The following is a 12084-nucleotide window of genomic DNA, read 5'->3' as shown; positions in this document are numbered from 1 at the left end:
AAACAGACCACAAACTATTAGAACAGCTCAGTGAAGTACTTTGTGACTGCAGGAATGTTTTTAAAAGCCACTTTGGCAAGCACCATACACCTGTGGCTATCTCCCAAGCCCACACCCCGTCCCTGAGAACTGCCCTCCACCCTGGACTGGGCCCCTGTGGTCACATCTGCACTCTGGAGGTGGACACTGACCCAGGAGTGACCACACTGGGCAATCAAATTCCCTCTCCTGGGAGACTGGAACCTTAGGCTGAATCAGAAGATGCCTTGCTGGGAGGAGATGGATGTGGCCTTTGGGACTAGGGGTGACATTTGGGGGCAACAGAGAGTGGGCCCTGTGTGAACAAATGAGGGAAAGCCTGCCTGTGCAAAGAGGGGCCACACGCAGGCACCAGACCCAGGAGAGCAGTGGAGATGGGCCCTTCAGAGCAGGAGAGGAGGGGAGAGGGGCACTCCCTGGTTGGGTTCCAGGCATTTTCTGATTCATTTCTATAGCCAGTTTCTCAGGAGATGCTGCTTCCTGTTCTTAGATTCTATGAGATATCCCTATCTTTCCAATAAAGTCATTCCTTATCCTTATTTTTTAATTTAAGCTGGCTTGAGGGGGTTTCTGAAACCAAGGATATAAAGAAATTTTTAAAAAATCAATTATTATGTTAGGAAGGTGGCATTATGGGTGTGTTTTTCTCCTCAAATTTTCATTACTGCCGTTGTTAAACTGTCTTTTTTTTTTTTTTAAGCATAGAGGAACTATTTAGGTCACCACTCTTTTTTCCACTGCCTGCTATTCTGTAATATATAACCATGGAAATATTCTGAGGATGGGAGCAGAAGCAAAGGGCAAAAATTCTGTATAATCCAGGTATAATTTGCCCCTGAATAACAGTAACTCTATTCTTTTAGAATCCTCACTTTTTAAATAAAATTCACTAGAAATGTCTATATACACAGAATAAGAGAATTGAAAAAGACAGCTGTCCTCATTACGATGCAGGTACAGTACATCACATACTGCTGGGGCCTAGAGCTTTATAACCCACAGAGCGATTCATACACATCACCCCAGTATCTATATAACCTACAACTTAGAACAATTCCACTGCTTGGGCTCATTCTCCAAAGACATACAGATGGTTAACAAACACATGAAAAGATGCTCAACATCACTCATTATCAGAGAAATGCAAATCAAAACCACAATGAGGTACCATTTCACGCCAGTCAGAATGGCTGCTATCTAAAAGTCTACAAGCAATAAATGCTGGAGAGGGTGTGGAGAAAAGGGAACCCTCTTACACTGTTGGTGAGAATGCAAACTAGTATAGCCACTATGGAGAACAGTGTGGAGATTCCTTAAAAAAACTGGAAATAGAATTGCCTTATGACCCAGCAATCCCACTGCTGGGTATACACACCGAGAAAACCAGAATTGAAAGAGACACATGTACCCCAGTGTTCATCTCAGCATTGTTTATAATAGCTAGGACATGGAAGCAACCTAGATGTCCATCAGCAGATGAATGGATAAAAAAGCTGTGGTACAGATACACAATGGAGTATTACTCAGCTATTAAAAAGAATACATTTGAATCAGTTCTAATGAGGTGGATGAAACTGGAGCCTATTATACAGAGTGAAGTAAGCCAGAAAGAAAAACACCAATACAGTATACTAATGCATATATATGGAATTTAGAAAGATGGTAACAATAACCCTGTATGCGAGACAGCAAAAGAGACACAGATGTATAGAACAGTGTTTTGGACTCTGTGGGAGAGGGCAAGGGTGGGATGATTTGGGAGAATGGCATTGAACCATGTAAATTATCACATGTGAAACGAACCGGCAGTCCAGGTTCAATGCATGATACAGGATGCTTGGGGCTGGTGCACTGGGATGACCCAGAGGGATGGGATGGGGAGGGAGGTGGGAGGGGGGTTCAGAATGGGGAACGCATGTACACCCGTGGCAGATTCATGTCAATGTATGGCAAAACCACTACAATATTGTAAAGTAATTAGCCTCCAATTAAAATAAATAAATTTATATTTTAAAAAAAGAACAGTTCCAAAATTGGTGCTAAATATACCAAACGTATTAGGCTATTTGCAATGAAAACGGGAATCAGATGTCCTATTACAGCTTAAACTGTTCATTGGTTAACGATCTTACAGTCCAGTGTTTATGGAAATGAACTAACATCCACTAGAAAATACTCTTCCATGTTTTCTCTCCATATATATTTTTTCTTTCTTAGGCATTCTGTGCAGAGGTAGCTGATGTTCCTGCAAAACCCCGATGTGCTTTTTGGTTTTCCTGGGGCCTGTGGTTGCCATGGACACGGAAGGCTGCGGAGGCTGACGGCTGAGCTGTTCCGCCCTGATGAGCCAGCTGGCTCCAGCAAATGCGTTCACTATTTTTGACAAGATCAAAGGAACGAAACAGACCCCTGCTCCTAAATTCTGCTCTCTACCCCCGGCAGGCCCTCCAGGCCCTGCGTGAAGAGCCAGGCTGATCCTGAGGCACCCTGGCACAGGTTGAAGGCACTGGGGTATCAGGAGCAGAAGAATATTGATATGACACAGGTCTCATGGCAACAAAACTGGAGTTAAACCAGGGACGCTTCATGCGCACACTTGCTCTCATTCTCCAGATGGTATAACTCCTCCCTAAAAATCAAAAATATTCTGTTCTCCTCTCAGGCCACAGAAACCATTTGGTCTGATCCTCTTAACTGACTGAAGGGGCCACTTAGGATGAGAGGTAAAGTGGCTTTTTAAAGGTCTTGGCCTCCGTTCTCTCACTGCGTTTTCGATCACCCTGAGTGTTGGCTGGATCGCAGATCTAGCTTTGGGCAAAATTACGGAAATAGTGAGGTTTGCCTCTCTCCCTGCGAAGTGATGGCTCTACATCGACGGCCTTCATACAGACCTCCACCTGGCTTCTCTGTGGTGGCAGCTCGTGGTTCCTGGGCAAGGGCTTGTTCTTTCCACCTAGGGTTTATTCCTCTTTATATTCCTACATCTGACACAGGGCCTATAATGCATTTGAAGAATAAAAAAATAAAAACCTTCCCCAAGTGTAAATACAGCTGCAATGTCCCATATCATAGCCATTTAGGATAGCTACTGTCAAAAACAAACAGAACCCAGAAAATAACAACCGTTGGTGAGGATGAGGAGCAGTTGAAACTTGTGCACTGTTGATGGGAATGTAAAATGGTATAGCTGCTGTGGAAGATAGTATGGAAGTTTCCCAAAAAATTAAAAATGGAATTTTATCCAGAAATTCCACTTCTGGGCATATATTCAAAAGAACTGTATACCCCGATCATAGCTATATTATTCACAATAACCAAAAACTGTAAGCAACTCAAATATCCACTGATCGATGAATGGATAAACAAAATGTGGTATGTACACATAATGGAATATTCAGTCAGGTCAGTTGCTCAGTCATGTCTGACTCTTTGCGACCCCATGCACCAGAGCACTCCAGGCTTCCTTGTCCATCATCAACTCCCAGAGCTTGCTCAAATTCATGTCCATTGACTTGGTGATGCCATGCAATCTCTCATCCTCTGTTGTCTCCTTCTCCTCTTGCTCTCAATCATTTCCAGCATCAATGGAATATTATTCAACTTAAAAAGGAAAGTAATTCTGACACACGTTACAACACGGAGGAATCTTCAGGACATTAGGCTAAGTGAAATAAGCCAGTTATAAACAGACAGATACTGTATGACTCCACTTATATGAAGTATCTAGAACAGTCAAATTAATAGAGACATGAAGTGGAACGGTGCTTGCCAGGGGCTGGGGGAGGGAGTAAGGGGAATTATTATTTACTGGGTACAGGGTTTCAGTTTAATGAGATGAAAAGATGGATGAGAGGTGAGATGGCTGGTGGTAATATCTGCACAATAATGTGAATGTATTTAACACCCCTGAACTGTACACTTAAAATGATTAAGACAGCAAATTTTATGTTATGTGTATTTTATCACAAGTAAAAAGAATTTTAAAGTAATCTCCTCAATCAAAACATATTCTTCCTATGTCCCATTTTCTCTTGGTTCTTCACTCCATAAAACGTAAGTAATAATTGGTTTTAACTCCCTAATGGTCATTGTAGTGGTGGGATTCACATACTGTGTCAGGTGCGGGGTGTGTGTGTTGGGTTCTAAATATAACTCATCACACTCTGGTCTTCATATGCATAAAGATGGCCCTCAGTGTTCTAAATCTTTCTCACAACAGGGCATAGCCAGAGATGTTAGCCAGAAATCAAACAGGATGAAATCCTTGTTTTCATTTTTTTTTAAAGCAAACAATAAAGCAGAGGCTATCAAAGAAGGGGTTGAGAAGCGGCTGCTTACACTCACCCCTCACCTCCTGGGCCTCACTGGTTCCTAGACGCCTCCCAGGCCCGTGTCCTGCCTATTTCCACACATCAGCCCAAGCCCCTGGCACTGTGTCTGCCTGGCCCTGACGTGAAAGTGAGCGGGACTTATCTGATCCCCTTTGCCCTTGTTGGGACTTGCACCTCTCACAATGAATGGCACGCATGCCTTCCTTGCTCTGTGTAAAACGCCTGCGGGTTGAAATGCTGATTAAGTCCAAATTCCAGCGCAGTACGTATAGCTACAAGGAAATTCCTGCTCGGCAGAAGGGTCAGTCTACTACCACTCCTTAAACAAGTGCATGAAATACACTGGCATCTCTAAAATAAGCTGTTTTTGGTTGAGACCCTCGTCATCTCTTTGTCTTGGTTTATTTCACTTGCTTTCCATCTCCAGGCTTGCTCACCCTTCCCACGATGGTAGGGAAAGCCCCACTCTAATCTGGCAGAGTTACCTAATGCTTATGGGATAAAGCTCAGGGTTAAACTTCCTAGCATGACCTAACAGTTCCTTTGCTTGCTGTCTCGGCCTCGCGGCTTCCCCTGCCTTTCTCGCCCTCAGCCACTCAGCATTACTGTTTCTTAATCCCCCTGTTCTTCCCACCTCCACATGGTAGCACAACCTGTTCCTTCCCAGCCTGGAACGCCGGTCTCAGACATCGCCATCTGTTGAACTTCTACTCATCTTTCAAGATCCATCTCAAAGGTCACTCCTTCTATGAAGGCTCCATGGATTCCCCTGGGAGCTCTTTCCTCAGAGATGCTGCTTTCCACCACATGGACTAAACTTCGCTGAAAGCTGGGAACCTGCCCATTGTAAAATGCCTGCCCTGGACTCTAACATCAGCCAAGTCCCTGGGGTGGGTTTTCAAAGTGATCCACCCTAGAGCACCCCAGGTGCTTACTGCTGGCTTGGGCACTCTGAGCCCCTGCTCACCACTTCCCTTGTGACCCTCTGGTCTGTGCTCTGGTGTGGTTCAGGTACCAGCCTGCTCCCGCACTCAGTGATAAACACTGCAGAGAGTAGGAATCACGTCTCACTCCCTTCTGGACCTTCCACATTTTCTGGCTTCAGACTTTTTTACATGGCAAGAGCTAGATCTGCTGCATAAGTAAACAGATAAATCTCCATGGCATCTGTGGGCATGACCTGGAGGAGGGAGGGGATAGGTTGGGAGTTTTGCGAGAAATCAGAGAAACTCTAGGTGAGCTGAATATAGCTTCCTACCTCCACTGGAGGATGAAAATGACTTGAAACTTCTTGGGCAGTTCTCTGGTAGACAGAAAATTGGTAGGAAAAGGGAAAGCATTAAGGAGGAAATACAAGGCAAGGACATAGTGTGCCAGACCCAGAGGTGAAGGTGGCTTGCTATGGTAACAGAAGGCATCGTATATCTTCAACAGTCTTAAAACTCAATGGCTGAGTTAATAATTATAGTACTGGTAGTGATAGTAGTAACAATAATAAAAAGGTGGAAAAATACTAAAAATTTTAACAACTTATTGACCAGAGATATAGTAATACGTCTTTTGTTACCCGAACATCATTGACCAGAGATGTTTCAATCTTCACCTACAGGACAAACTGCCGGCCACAGGCAGTAACTTCTGCAAAAATCCCCCAGTTAATAATGCGTTAACAGCAGCTACTTCTGGGTTGTAAAATTATAGTCGTTTATGTTGTAAGTTTCTCTTTAAACTGCCATTTGCTCTTGGAAATAATATATGAATGGACATGACTTTTAAAAACTGAAATTATATTTTAAAAGCCACAGCATACTTTACCTCTAGAGTCCCAGTCAATGTGTGTAATATAACTAGAGGCACCTTTACAGATGCCAACCCTTTTGCTTGTCAGGACGTTGTAAATATCCACAAAGTTATCATGGGATGCCACGGCAAGGTATTTTCCTGTATCTATGAAGAAAAATCAGTGGTTAACAGCAAAATATTTCATGTGGGAATTTACTTCCAGGAACTGAGCATTTTAAAATGGGTTAGAGGTTAAGGAAATAGTTAAAAAGAATCCACTCTTGCAACTTTTTGTCCCAACATATTTTTACAAGTTTTTGCTGTCACCTTTTGAAAATTTAATATCAGAGATCATTTCTTTTCTGTGATGGAAGGAGACCATGTCTTCGACAGTGTCAGCATTTACAACCAGGAAACTCCCATCATTCAAGCCAACTGCTAAGGCTTTCCCATCTGGGGAGAAGGCACAGCATCTTCCACCTACAAAAGAATTCACAAACAGCACTATTATGATCCGTGACTTTGCTACCAAACAAATGAAGAGGGGGGAAATGTACATATAGTCATGGACCTGTGACTGTGTCTTTAACACTGCTGGTGAGAACTAAAACTTCATAATTTAAAACATTTCTTACCACCAAACCCAAAGACAATAATCATTAATATTAAAAATAAGTTTTCCATTTCTCTGTGGTTTATCCATTCATTTTTTCATATATGAAGACCTGGAGTTTTCAAGTGACAAGCAGAGTGAAGCAGGAAAAGGAATAAAGGATTAATAAAACTAGTATTTCTTCTCCCAAGATGCGATACTTAAGAATGGGACAAAATTTCCAGAAACTGTTTTTTTTTCTACCATGCTTTACACACAAAATTTGCTTTGGAGCACCTTGTTGCTCTACTTTTAGTCTCTCTAATCTCTGAGCCGTGGATTGTAATGCATAATTCTAGAGGTGGAAGATTTTATTCCCGTCTCTTCTGTCATGGGAAGAATGAAGTACAGACATTCTCTCCAAAGGTTTCTGCAAAACTAACCAATACTGGGCTGAGGGGACTACACGATGAATGCTTTCTAACGCTTTGCAGGGTCATGGGAGGCACTTCTGAACGCGGAATACGGAGTCTGTTAAATAGGAATCCTACTTAAGGATACGCCCCCTCCTTGGCCATGTTTTTATTGTCAAGATATTGGTGAGCACAGCCCCAGGATGGGTTGGTCATGCAGCCTTGGGCTAGGACATTCTAAACTGAGTTTCCATCCCTCCCTCCCCATCCACTGTTTCCAACAGGCTGAAAAGCCACATTCACACCAGTAACTTTAAATGGGCTCATCTAAAGTCCATCTTCCTTCTTTTCTTCATCCATTCACTTTGCAGTTATTTACCTACTGTGAATCAGGCATTGTGCTAGTGCTGAAAGAACAGAAAGACCAGCCTGCCCTTGAGGAGAGTCACCAAGCTTAGGTCAAGCATAAAGATTTATTGCACAAACCAGGATACCCGAGAGCGAAAGGGAGAGCTATTAATAATTACACCAGGACACGAGCTATAAACTGAGTTGAATGGCCATCCTATCTCAGAGGTGTTGGTAGTTGTTCTTTTGAACTCATTTTTAACCTGGTGAATAAAGTCCATTGGCTGATATTCAAGGTACTCACAGTGAGTCCTTGGTCTGTTATTTTCCCCAGTGTAAATGAGTAGCCTGATTATCCACCTCTGTGGTAGATAAGAGCATGAGCTTTGGAGTCAGACTCGGGTTTGAATCCTGGCTCCCTCCACCACTTATGAAGACCCAGAAGTCGAGTGTAAAGTGCGTCCATATGGTGGAGGGAGCCAGCGGCACGCAGTGGCCACAGGTGTGCCCTCTGAAGCCACACTCCTGGGTCTGAATTCAGACCCATCACTTACTAGCTGCAACTCTGGGCAAATGACTAAAGTGCTCTGCGCCTCAGTTTCCTAATTTCTAAGTGGAAACAATAGAGGCCTTACTCACCAGGTCCTCGTGAAGACCACAGGCGAAGTGCTAGCGCAGCTACTGGCTCAGTGGTGTCAGCCACTGTCATTATCATCACCACCGTCTTGACACCTTTTCTCACTTTATCCCCCTAGACTTGTCTCCCCATGTCCATCTATAAAAGTACCCAGCACAGTCTAGGGGCCAGGCCCCAATCTTATCCTTTCCTGTCTTAACTTTCACTAATCCTTTGAGCCTCGGCTCTCGTTTTCCCCAGTGGGGCTGTCCCTGGCAGTGGGCCTTACCCTGCGCCTCCGTGACACCTTGTTTGTGCCAGAGATCTTCCGTTTGTCTGTTCTCACCCACTCTCCACCCTGCTCTGTGTCTGGAGCTGGCCTGCATGGACTCTACCAACAGGCTCCCTCGCCCCCTGGCTTCTGATGCGTTTGGTCAGGGGGAGCATGAGGGAGGGTACAGGGAAGAATGGATAGAGGGTAGGGAGGCTGGGGCATGTTCTCCCCTGCGGGGTCCCTGGCTGCCTCCCTGCTGGGTCACCGCTTGCTGGCTGAGCCTCTGGGCTGGACGGTTGCTGCCTCCTGCCAGGCTGCCATCTCACACAGCTCTCACTCTCCTCTGTTCTTCCTCTTGTCCTTTCAGGCCCAGGCTGGCAGTGGTTACCAGCTACTACTAGTTGCATTCTACTGCACTAGCCCTGGTCATTTCCCTACATCCTACCCGCCCCTTCATAAAGAGTCCAGTTTTGAGACTCTTCAAATTACCCAATTTAAATGGACCAGCTGTTGCTGGGACTCTGTTCAAGTCTTGTCCATCTCTGACACTAGAGATGTGACTGTTCATCCTGGGATCCCCAGTGTCTGATACATAGAAGCTGCTCAATAAATGTTTGTTGAATTTCTACTTCTTGGTATAACTCTTGGTTCTCATGCATATAGGTGTTTAATACATATTTATCTGTTTCTTGTAGTTAACTATTATTTTTAAACCAAGTTTCCTTTTTCAGTAATAAAATCAGTTCTGGAGACTGTCGGACATAAAGATAAACACCATTCTTTACAAGCTGATGAGTTTCAACTGACTCCCACAATTCAGATGAGAAGAGGAAGGACATATTGCCCCCAGGTGGCAAATGTCTATGCAGTGCAAGGAAATAAAGAATAGAGCTGGGCACGGATGCATCAGGCCAGCCTTCTGGAACCATCCTCCATGTGATTAGCTATATCTGTAGCAATAAACACTAAGTCCCCGTTTCCAAGCATATCTGGGAACACATAATAGGCACACACAGTAAATATTAGTTGAATGAATGGGTGAATGAATCCAATACTTGTGGTTGTAAACACTTTCACAGATGTGTAAGGTGACATACGCACCTTTTTTGAGTTTCCTCACTGCCAGCATACGGTGCTGGGAGGATAATTCCCAGATCCGGAGGGTTTTATCATCGCTCACTGTTGCACAGATGGGCAGGAGGGGGTGAGCTGCCAGGCCCCACACTTCTCCTTCCATGTGCCCCTGTGAGGAAGGAAATGGGGCAACAAAAATCAGTTCAGTGCTTCTCAGCGAGCCCTTTCCAAGAGAATCCCAAACAGGTTCAAATAGGAACACACACGGTTTGAGCTTCCTTGAGCCAAAATGATAGTACTGAATAAAATTTTCACTTGAACTTGAATCTAAAGCTGGGCCTACATGATACTAAGGCATTCATCTGAAAAGCAAAGGATGGATTCATGTTGCTAAGTTTTGTTTAAATGATGCCAAACATCTTCTCATGTAGAAGCATCCTAGTGAATAATGAACTGTCCTCATTTTATCCTGTGATTTGACACTGAATAAACACAGTATGTATGTATCTCCTAGTAACACAGCTTGGTCACAAAGACACAAACTACTTTCTTCCATAAAACCATATTCTAAAATATGTAGGTACCACTTATCTATATTAGAGGAATTGGACAGTAATATTCTTGCTAATTAATTCCATTTCAGTTCTGTGCACATCATTTGGCAGAGCAGAATTAGAGAGATCTAAAATTTTATTTCCAGTATCCTGGGTATAACTCAGGGTCAGCATTTGTTCCCAAATTTTTCTATCCAGTGATCATAAAAAACTGAAAGGGGCTTGACAAGCATTGGACCAATTCCACATGCTAATGTCTTATCACAAACACACTTAGCTGGCTTAGAATAATAACTGTGATGAAATATATTTAATGAATGAATAATTAGGGAAAAAATGAACCTGATTCTTCTAACTTATAACTCACTAAAGCAGTGTAAAGAATCGATTAGACAAGGAACAATAAAACAGACCAGATTGTTTACTGAATTTCTGCTTTTAGCGGCTAATTACGAAAAGGCTTTGCTTAGTAAAGCCGAAAGAAGACCATACGCAGGCATCTGAAAGGTGTTTGTAGTTGGAATGCTTTGGGGGAACAGGTGGCTCTTCAAAGAGAAATTGGACGATTCCAGTTTGACTAGGGAGCTGTTTGAGCAAAACAGTAATTTGGCAGAAGATAGAAAGTTCTCAATACTGCTGACATTCAAATATCTGAGAAGGGCGTAGATACTGTTTTTGAGCTGACATTCAAATATCTGAGAAGGGCGTAGATACTGTTTTTGAGTTTATTAGATTTGGAGCACCTTACATCCCCAGTTTTCTAGTTTTCTTCCCTTGGGAAGCCTCCCACACTGAAAGCTACGCTCTGAGGATGGGTCAGGTGTGAGCCCTCTCTTGTTCCCCCTAGACTGCATCTGCCTGAAGCTCTTTTACAGACCAAGTCCTTTTGTACACTGAGGACAGGGTTGTGGGGCTCTGCTGCTGCTGCTAAGTTGCTTCAGTCGTGTCGGACTCTGTGTGACCCCATAGATGGCAGCCCACCAGGCTCCCCCATCCCCAGATTCTCCAGGCAAGAACACTGGAGTGGGTTGCCATTTCCTTCTCCAATGCATGAAAGTGAAGTCACTCAGTCGTGTCCGACTCCTAGTGACCCCATAGACTGCAGGCTATCAGGCTCCTCCATCCATGGGATTTGCCAGGCAACAGTACTGGAGTGGGTTGCCATTGCCTTCTCCATGGGGCTCTGAGACCCTTTCAAATCACTGCTTCATATATTGATTTAAAAGTTGTATTTCCTTAATCTAATGTGACTGTGTACTTTGATTCCTGTATAACATAGGGATGCTCAGTGAGTAAGGTGGGCAGGGAATCTCTTGAATGGCACCAGAAAATGAGCTTGGGACCTTCCTTTCCTCCTGACCACTCTAAAGCTGATAATAACCAGCTGCACAATTCAAAGTTGATTATATTCGAAGTATATACAATAGGGATTTTCAGAACTCACCTCCTGTCACTTCTCTCTTCCCCTAAACTAGTCTCTTAAAAAAAAAAAGCAATCTATTCCAAGTGATGTTGACTTGCTGAGCCACGGACACTGTAAAAGTGGTTCTGAAATCTTCCCACAGCAGGACTGCCGATGGTCTTAACCACATCGTCTCTACTGTTCCTCAAGTTTCCCTCGGGGTCCACCTCTCAGAACAGGACTGTCGGCCCCTTCAGTAGTCCTATTCTATCCTGGGTAGCACACAGCATAGGGCTGGTCTTGGCAGGAGCACAGCAAACACTGATTGAACTGAACTACTGAGTTCTACCCAGGAGGAACAGGCAAATGATTGACCAGAAGATGAAAGAGAGATGCTGAGATAAAAGGGAAAGAATGGCACACGTGTAAAGAGAGAAGAGGGTTCTCCCAGCTCCACTGCCTGCCCAGGGCTCAGGGAGCCCGGCTTCTGTACTGTTTCATGCAGTCTCCACGCTGAGATGTGTGGAGACATAAAGAAAAGGCTCTGGTACCCGACAAAGCTTGGTACGAATCCTAGCTCTCCAGTTCTTAAGATGTGGCTGTGGGAAGTTCACTGGGCTTTAGGCCCTTCATCTATAAAACAATCACAACCAAGCAAA

General features: G+C 43.9%; 1 protein-coding gene across 4 annotated transcripts in view; it reads right to left on the bottom strand.

Annotated features, from left to right (window-relative positions):
- EML6 (echinoderm microtubule associated protein like 6) overlaps nt 1-12084 on the bottom strand; it is a 287813-nt gene that overhangs the window by 57234 nt on the left and 218495 nt on the right. For all 4 annotated transcript variants that reach the window (XM_018055247.1, XM_018055248.1, XM_018055249.1 and 1 more), the window contains exons 22-24: nt 9497-9638; nt 6480-6632; nt 6186-6317 (exon numbers count right to left, since the gene is read on the bottom strand). In XM_018055247.1, the coding sequence (XP_017910736.1) occupies nt 6186-6317; nt 6480-6632; nt 9497-9638 (427 nt within the window). The remainder of the gene's footprint in view (nt 1-6185; nt 6318-6479; nt 6633-9496; nt 9639-12084) is intronic.

Source organism: Capra hircus, chromosome 11, assembly GCF_001704415.2.
Source record: "Capra hircus breed San Clemente chromosome 11, ASM170441v1, whole genome shotgun sequence".
NCBI classification, from domain to species: Eukaryota; Metazoa; Chordata; class Mammalia; order Artiodactyla; family Bovidae; genus Capra; species Capra hircus.
This window is presented reverse-complemented; position numbering and strand designations above follow the sequence as displayed.